The sequence below is a fragment of the Hemibagrus wyckioides genome, linkage group LG09 (genome assembly GCF_019097595.1).
Source record: "Hemibagrus wyckioides isolate EC202008001 linkage group LG09, SWU_Hwy_1.0, whole genome shotgun sequence".
NCBI lineage: Eukaryota > Metazoa > Chordata > Actinopteri > Siluriformes > Bagridae > Hemibagrus > Hemibagrus wyckioides.
Genome location: NC_080718.1, coordinates 51,744 through 60,563, shown reverse-complemented (window position 1 = coordinate 60,563; position 8,820 = coordinate 51,744). Strand labels below are relative to the sequence as shown.

Sequence of the window (8,820 nt, the reverse complement as noted above, 5' to 3'; positions counted from 1 at the left end):
CTCCTGGAGAATCCATGTCTGATTTCTTTTGTTTGTGTGTGCTTTTTTTCTTCACAGGACTTGAAGGAAAAAAAAGATGAAGCCATTGCAACCTGTCTCCATTTCTGTTCACAAATCTTCATGAACAGCATGGGCGAGGAGGTTGGAATTGTTGACTACAAGTACTAACTACAAGTATTTGGATGTACACTTAAATGGCAGACTGGACTGGAGGACCCACACTGACACTATATAAAAGAACGGGAATTAGCAGACTCTATTTTCTGCGGAAGCGCATATCTTTTAATGTCTGTAACAAGATTCTGGGGGGTGGGGGGGGGTGGGGGAATGCCAGCAGGATTAACAAGCTAATTCGCAAGGCTCACCATCATCCATCTCACCCACTCTATAATACATTACAGAGTCAGCGAAGTTCATTCTCCAAAAGATTCATTCAGATTAATTGTCACAAAGAACGCTACATTTAATTTAACTTATTGTATTCTATATTTTAGGTTTTTCTTCCTTCCTTCTTACTCTCAATAAAGTCTATCTATCTATCTATCTATCTATCTATCTATCTATCTATCTATCTATCTATCTATCTATCTATCTATCTATCTATCTATCTATCTATCTATCTATCTATCTATGTTTCTTTAAACAAATAATACCAGTAACTACCCATTTTAAAAATTATAAACTCTTCCCTTAGCACTGTCTATGTGCCTAAATCTTTTAAACTAGCGGTTATCAAATCTCTAATTTAAAAACCTGGCCTTGACCCTTGTCAGCTGTCTATCAAACCTCCCATTTATCTCCAAGAACCTAGAAAAGGCTGTAGCACAGCAGTTATGTTCATACTTACATAGGAATAACATTCATGAAATGTATCAGTCGAGATTTAGGCCTCATCATAGCACAGAGACAGCACTGGTTAAAGTGGTAAATTACCTGTTACTGGCCTTTGATCAGGGATGTGTCTCCTTGCTGGTTTTACTTGATCTTAGTGCAGCTTTTGTCACCATTGACTAGAAAACGGCTAGAAAACTGTTATTGGTGTTAAGGGGTCAGCCCTCTCCTGGCTTTCCTGGGTATTTGACTGATCGTTATCAGTTTGTAGATCTACATGGTGACTTCTCTAAGCCTACCAAGGTTCTGTTTTAGACCCACTGCTTTTCTCCTTATATATGCTACCCCTTGCTGCATTATTCGTAAACATGGTATTAGCTTCCACTGTTACGCCGATGACACATAGCTATTTGTTTTAGCTAAGTCAGATGAGAAACATCGCCTTATTAAGATTGAAGAATGTGTAAAGGACATTAGACAGTGGATGGTCACTAACTTCCTCTTGCTTAAAACTGACAAGACAGAAATGCTTGTTCTAGCACCACATACAGCCAGACGTAAGCTTTCTGATTACAGAGTAAATCTAGATGGTCTTTCTGTTTGATTATGTTCAGCAGTAAATGACCTTGGTGTAATTATTGACTCTGTTCTTTCATTTGAAGCTCATATAGATAATATCACCAGGATAACTTTCTTTCATCTAAGAAATATTGCTGAGATAAAAAAAAAATAATGTCACTACACAATGCAGAAAAACTAGTTCATACTTTACATCAAAATGTGCAGGCTATTTGGTAGTACCATAAGTAGCAAAGGCCACAGCAGGGGGCAGAGCCTTTTCTTACAAAGCACACTTATGGAACAGCCTTCCAATTATTGTACAAGACACTTTAACTAAAGGAGCAGACCTGTAGGGTTCATGGGCATAGAGTGTTTGGTGTACTGGGATGTTTGGATGCTGTTGACTTACCACCCTTTCAAGTCACTCAAATTTGCTGTGAAGTGTTTGGACGTTTTATGTCCCAGGAAGTCCTCATGTCTGTTACCTTCTGGCGCTCCCTTTTAGTTATGCTGTCATAGCTAGTCTTGCCAGAGTCTCTGCTTGCACTTTGCACATAATTTACATTGTCTTTAACCATCACATGATTACAAGCACACCCAATATTTTTCTCATTCTCTCACTCTCTCTCTCTCTCTCTCTCTCTCTCTCCCGTTCTCTGTTCTGAGTTTCCAGTGTGACCACTTCTTCTTTCCAGACCTGGCAGATCCATACAGACGCTCTACCCCTGGTTGGAGTCTCGTTGCTTAGTGGTGCTCACTGCTGCTGGGTATAGATCTGCCTGGACAGACCAAGACCCAGGGGACTGTCATAAATAGAACCACTTAGAGACAATTGTGGTGTCTATGAACTGAAAATACGCTGACCTATTACTTCTTCAGGAGCTCTTGGTACAATCTGAACAATGGAACAATTTCTCATGACCATAACCTGTTGGTAAAAGGATATTATTTACATTTATATTATTCACTTATTTTATTTTTTCTTGCCACCATTGCCTCAGGCTTTTTGCATTAGGGATACATGTTAGAGATAAATAGTAATTCAGTTTTAAATTTATTTTTTTATTCAGTGTTTCTATACTTCTCTAAAGCTGCTATGAGACAATGTCCATTGATATATACAAATAAATTTATTTGTATTGAAAGAAAAAATAGTTCCTTGTGCTATTCTGGTGGTTCAGATTTGTCTGCCTTTTCTTTAATAAAATTCCTTTACTGCACCTACAACTGTCTTCAGCTTCATGACATGACAATATGATGGACTAATTAATGTAGATTCATCACATAAATCCTTTAACTGTACTCTTTTGTCAGTAGAGTTGCAGATTCTCAGGCCTGTCCTGAAGAGGCCATATCCATGGTTACAGATCAGCATGATCTTAATTTAAATTACACACCAAAGAGAAGTTGAAGGTAAGTTGATCTTGAACTTGATCCAGTCCTCCATCTGATCCGTCATGCCCTGTTCATTTCAGATTTCCATTCAGATCTGATTTGTAACATAGGAAAAGTAGGCAGGGCTTGTTTGTAATATGTCATCAAGCCTAAAAGAGAATAAATAGCAATGCTGGTTCATCAGATACCACAGAATGGCTCTGAAAGACACTGTGATACACTATTTATCAGCTACAACACTGATGGTTTAACTCCTTCACATTTCAGGTATGTTTCATATTCTACTGAATACTTCAGTTATTTCCTACCAACTGATGAAAAAAGTTTTGCTGAGCTTAACATGTGGGATTAAAATATTTGAAGGTAAATGCAAGGTATTAATGAAAAATCATATTCAATAACAAATAAACAATTACTAATGGATTGTCAGTTGATTTATGACAGTTACTCATGAAAAATCTTCATACTTAAATACCAAAAACTACTTAAATTTTGTCAATATTCAGTGGAATTTTATTGCAGAGTTTAAGCCTGACATAAGAAAAATCTTTTCCACTGACTGACTTGAGAGTCTTAAATAGTCTTATTAGCAGATGTGAATATCTGACCACTTGATGCAGGACACAGCAGAGAGTTAACCTGCACTTTCTTATTCACCAATGCTTTTCCAGTGATTATTGAATAAAAAGGTCATTATCAATTAAGCATATATGTGTTTTTTGTATTCCACGAAAAAAATGTTAAAATCCTTTTCATAATGTGACTATTTCGAAAACCTTTACCCAGTTCTGAAAATTTGTATTATTTGGAAAATGTACATATAAATCAAATACTGTTATTTCATTCTGAACTGGAATAATGTTAAATATGCTATGTGCTGTGCAATGTGCAGGTAAGGCATTCTATTTTATTTATTCACACTAAAATCATTACTTCTTGTATAAAACTTTTTCACTTTCCAAATCTTGTAGCCTGTTCTCCATTTTGACCACAGTCTGTGTTTTGCTCTGTTTTTGCCTTGTGTGACCATGATTCTGACTTGATTCAGCATGATTCTGGCCTATATATTAGCTGAAGATTTTTGACCTATCTTTGCCTTTTTTGGATATACAGTATCTACCTTTGGATTTCTTTTGTATATAATGAAAGCTCTCCTGCACATGTGTATGTACAGCTTTCTCTGTTCTTCTGACAATTTAAATTAAACTAAAACTAAACTCTTAAAATGAACTTAGAACAACACTGCTTGAGGAAAGATATACATTTAATAATTACATTTTTTCTACAACGCCCCTGAATTGATTTATGTTAAATTTGATCATGTGTAGTGATAATCTAGCCATGGGGGTCACAGTCCAGTGACTTTTGTGCCGATCCTAAGGCCGGATAAATAGAGAGGGTTGTGTCAGGAAGGGCATCCGGTGTAAAACATTGCCAAACTTAATCATGCGAATTGTCAGTGCTCTGAATTTCATACCGGACTGGTCGAGGCCCGGGTTAACAACAACCGCCATCGGCGCCGTTGACCTACAGGGCACCAGTGGAAATTGGGCTATTGTTGGTTGAAGAAGTAGAGGAGGGAGAAGAGTGCGTAGACAGACAGAGAAGAGGAAAGGTAAGGACTGAGAACAGGAACTCTGAATGTTGGTACTATGACAGGGAAAGGTAGAGAGCTGGCTGATATGATGGAGAGAAGGAAGGTGGATATACTGTGTGTACAGGAGACCAGGTGGAAGGGTAGCAAGGCTCGTAGTATAGGAGCAGGATTCAAGCTGTTTTATTATGGTGTGGATAGTAAGAGAAATGGGGTAGGAGTGGTCCTGAAGGAGGAGTTTGTGAGTAGTGTTCTGGAGGTGAAGAGAGTGTCAGATAGGGTGATGAGTCTGAAGTTGGAGATTGAAGGGGTGATGTTGAATGTTGTTAGTAGTTATGACCCACAGGTAGGTTGTGAGTTAGAGGAGAAAGAGAGATTCTGGAGTTAATTAGATGAGGTGGTAGAGAGTATTCCTTTGGTTCCCACTCTCTTCCCATGAGAGAGTGGTGATAGGAACAGATTTTAATGGACATGTTGGTGAGCGGAACACAGGTGATGAGGACAGTGGTGAGGTGTGCTGTAGCTCAGACAGAGGAAGTGTTCAAAGTGGAGGTGGGACTGCATCAGAGATCGGCTCTGAGCCCCTTCCTGTTTGCTGTGGTGATGGACCAGTTGTCAGAGGAGGTCAGACAGGAGTCTCCTTGGATAATGATGTTTGCAGATGACATTGTGATCTGTAGTGAGAGCAGGGAGCAGGTGGAGGAAAATTTGGAGAGGTGGAGGTTTGCGCTGGAGAGAAGAGGAATGAAAGTCAGTCGTAGTAAGGCTGAGTACATGTGTGTGAATGACAGGGAGGGAACAGTAAGATTACAGGGTGAAGAGGTGAAGAAGGTACAGGAGTTTAAGTACTTGGGGTCAACAGTCCAGAGAAATGGAGAGTGTGGGAAAGAGGTAAAGAAGCGAGTGCAGGCAGGTTGGAATGGGTGGAGAAAGGTGTCTTGATTTCTGTGATAGAAAAATTCCAGCGAGAATCAAGGGGAAGGTGTAGAAGACAGTGGTGAGACCGGCCATGCTGTATGGTTTAGAGACAGTATCACTGAGACAGAGACAGGAGTCAGAGCTGGAGGTAGCAGAGCTGAAGATGTTGAGGTTCTCTTTGGGAGTGACGAGGTTGGACAGGAATAAGAACGAGTACATCAGAGGGACAGCTCATGTTGGACGTTTGGGGAACAAAGTTAGAGAGGCCAGGTTAAGATGGTTTGGACATGTCCAGAGGAGGGAGAGTGACTATATTGGTAGGAGAATGTTGGACATGGAGCTGTCAGGCAGGAGGCAAAGAGGAAGGCCAAGAGGAGGTATATGGATGTAATAAATGAGGATATGAAGCTAGTGGGTGTAAGTGTTGAGGACGCAGAAGATAGGGATAGGTGGAGAGAGACGATTTGCTGTGGCCACCCCTGAAGGGAAAAGCTGAAAGAAGAAGAAGATCATGTGTAGTGATGTAGTACTTTTTTTTTTTTACTGGTGATGAGAATTGCTGAGGGGTTTTAATCACATTTTTCATTTTTCATAGTGAGTTTATCTACAATACATCATTAATGAAGCAAGGTCTTTCCATACTCCTGTTTTTCACAGGTAAGAGGTGTGTGTGTGTGTGCATGTGTGTGTGTGAGTTAACATGCTTTCGTTTTAGGTGAGCTGCATAGTGTTTCTGCTGATTTAAAATGATAGCTTAATTAATAAAATACATCATTTCTTGTTTTCCTCCGAAGAAAAAAACTGAGAAATAATTTTTCATACTAAAACTTTCAGTTTGAAATTGAACAATTAAATAAGGAAAATTATGGGAAAGTTAATGAAGGAAAATTATTCTGACAGAGCTTATATTGCATAAAATATTTAAAATATTTTCCACAGGATTCCCTCTCATCCTGTCTGTCCCTCGTAAGTACTATCTGATCCAGGAGGGGAAAACCTGGAGTGATGCTCAAGCTTACTGCAGAGCCACACACACTGACATGGCTATCATCCAAAGTAATGATGACATGATCCGACTTCAGAATGAAGCACAGAGACAATGATTCAGTTTGAACGCTTGGATTGGACTCTACAATGACATCAACAGCTGGCGCTGGTCCATGGGAAATGAGCCACTGGGAATTACGAAATGGGCACCAGTTGAACCCAACAACTCAGGTGGACATGAGGAGTGTGGTGTGATTTCTCCCACAGGTTGGCAGGATTGGTTCTGTTCTGCACTATTCCCTTCTGTCTGTTGTAATGGTAAGGGTCTTTTGTTAGAAGAAAATGTTTTTTAAGAAAAAATTATGAACATTGTGTCTTAAAAATGCTCACTGAATTGAACTAGCAAAAATTTCTAACAGCATATCTTACTACACATTTCAGACTTTTCTTTATAAACTTTGACATTTCAGTCATTAGAGAAATACTTGTTTACTAATTCTAAATGTTTGCCATATTCTTGCTGTACTGTCAGAAATTTCCTTTTAGGGTTTTAATGTAATTTGTATACCTTTTATTTTGAGAAGTATTAACATTGTCTGAATATTTACTTTTATTATCATGTGTTTTTCTCACAGAAAATAAAACTGGAAATCAGAGGTACATTTATATTCCTAATACTATGACTTGGCATGATGCTCAGGTTTACTGTAGACAGCATCACACAGACTTGGCCAGCTCCAGAGATGCAACTGAAGACTCAGTTATAAGGGGACTGCTCTCTGGCAACACTTGGTTTGGTATGTTCAGAGACTCCTGGAAATGGATAGACCAAACCAATTTCTCTACCCTCAGCTGGACGGCTGGAAAACCTGATAATGCCCTGAAGAATGAAAACAGTGGTTATATAAATAACATTCAGGTTGCTGATGCACTGTGCTCAGACATAATGCCTTTCTTCTGTTACTCAGGTGAGTTACCTGTAGTGTAGACTCTTTTAGACTCTCGCCTTTTATTTGTTTAGTTCTTCAAATAAATTTATCCAAATATTCAAAAATGTCAGCATCTTCAGATTCTGTTCAGAATTCAGAGTTCAGAATCATAGTTTTATTGTGTGTTATTGTTTGTGTTTCTGCATTTAGTAATCACGGGAAAACAACAAATAGTTAGAGTGAAGGTCCTATCCAATGAGGATGTGAATAATCCTGCAGTGATGGTGGCCATCTTGGATCAGGTGGGTCGCATCCTCCACAAGGCTTATAATGTACTTAATAATATAATGTATTATAATGCAATAATTTCCCAGTATTCACCAAAGTCTACCAAAGTCACATATTGTAATTAGATTCTGACTGTCGTATTCAGTTTCTGTCATTCTCTAAATGAGAGTCTTTATCCTGCATTATTTAGTAATAAAAGTCTTATTCTGTTGTTCATCTCAACCAGAAACTGAAGGATCATTTGAGGACAGAGAACATCACAGTAAAATGGCGCAAACAACCAGATGGAGTTGTGTTTCACAAGGTGAAAAAAGAAAATAATACTACAGTGTAAAATAAAAAGTTTGACCTCTAAATCTATGCTCCTTTTAAGTTATTTTTAGGTTATTTTTAGATGCATGCTAATTTTAGAATAATTGTTTAGCTGTTATATTTATATTAGCATATTAAATAAATGATGTTAAATCTCTTTCTATAACATATAGTCGATAAGGAACGTATATTAATACCTGGTTTTAGATTCTTCTATAATAAAACAAAAAGGTGAAAGGAACCCATAACACATCTGGTTTATCTTTGACTTTCTCATGATCACATCTTGTGTAATGGATGTGATCTTTAAGGTGGAAACTGAGATTCAACACTAGTTGATATTAAATACTGACAAAAAGGCTGGAAGTCTTTGAAAAACATCTTGGCTGTGTGTCTTTTCAAATCATTTATTATTTTGTCATTATTTCATTCAAAGAGTTGTATGATACTCTGGCACTGTACTTATTCATCTATTAATTTAGCTATTTATCACTTTATTTATTCATAAAATATATATTTACTACATTAATTCTGCAATGTTTCTGTATCCTTGTAATACAGCATACCGCCATTCATCTGACTGCCATAGGGACCAGTCACCTGAGTATTGATTCACTTCAACTCAGTTGATTTGTGTAGTTTAGCAGATTCAGGAATGAATAGCATATGCTAATAGAGTGTCACCATGAAATATCTGAATTAACTGGATTGTGTTGAACATGTAAAGTGTTTATCCTGATGAAAATAATTATAACCAAATAAAATTATAACTTCAAACTGAAATGGATTTAACAGTGAACACTTGAAGACTCAAAATCCCACTATCTAAAACTAAATCTAATCTAAAACCTTAGTGAGTTTCTCAGATTTTGAGTAAAACAAGGTCACTTACAGCCTGCGTGTAACACTGCCTTTGGTTTAATCACAAATTCAAATGGCTTGGACAATTACTAAATGGGGTCCTTCAGATCACATCACACAGATATAACAGAGTATTGATTATGC

At 37.7% G+C, this 8,820-nt stretch overlaps 1 protein-coding gene across 4 annotated transcripts; it reads left to right on the top strand.

Moving 5' to 3' along the window:
• The first annotated feature begins 2,049 nt into the window (after positions 1 to 2,049).
• LOC131359601 (C-type lectin galactose-binding isoform-like) lies at positions 2,050 to 8,490 on the top strand. Of its 4 annotated transcripts, none has more exons than XM_058399583.1 (7): positions 2,050 to 2,326; positions 2,710 to 2,805; positions 5,895 to 5,956; positions 6,239 to 6,604; positions 6,922 to 7,254; positions 7,426 to 7,517; positions 7,730 to 8,490. In XM_058399583.1, the coding sequence occupies exons 4-7, from the start codon at positions 6,460 to 6,462 to the stop codon at positions 7,835 to 7,837; spliced, it is 678 nt and encodes a 225-aa protein (XP_058255566.1). In that variant the 5' UTR covers positions 2,050 to 2,326; positions 2,710 to 2,805; positions 5,895 to 5,956; positions 6,239 to 6,459; the 3' UTR covers positions 7,838 to 8,490. The 4 variants fall into 4 exon arrangements, with proteins under 4 accessions (XP_058255566.1, XP_058255570.1, XP_058255569.1 ...); XM_058399587.1 differs by having other exon boundaries at positions 2,707 to 2,805; XM_058399586.1 differs by lacking the exons at positions 2,050 to 2,326; positions 2,710 to 2,805 and adding an exon at positions 3,951 to 4,402.
• Positions 8,491 to 8,820: the final 330 nt, after the last annotated feature.

Coding starts and splice junctions, on each gene's coding strand:
- LOC131359601 (XM_058399583.1), top strand. CDS start 6,460: ATGGGAAATGAGCCACTGGGAATTACGAAATGGGCACCAGTTGAACCC. Junction 6,605..6,921: donor CCCTTCTGTCTGTTGTAATG/GTAAGGGTCTTT, acceptor TTTTTCTCACAG/AAAATAAAACTGGAAATCAG. Junction 7,518..7,729: donor TGGTGGCCATCTTGGATCAG/GTGGGTCGCATC, acceptor CATCTCAACCAG/AAACTGAAGGATCATTTGAG.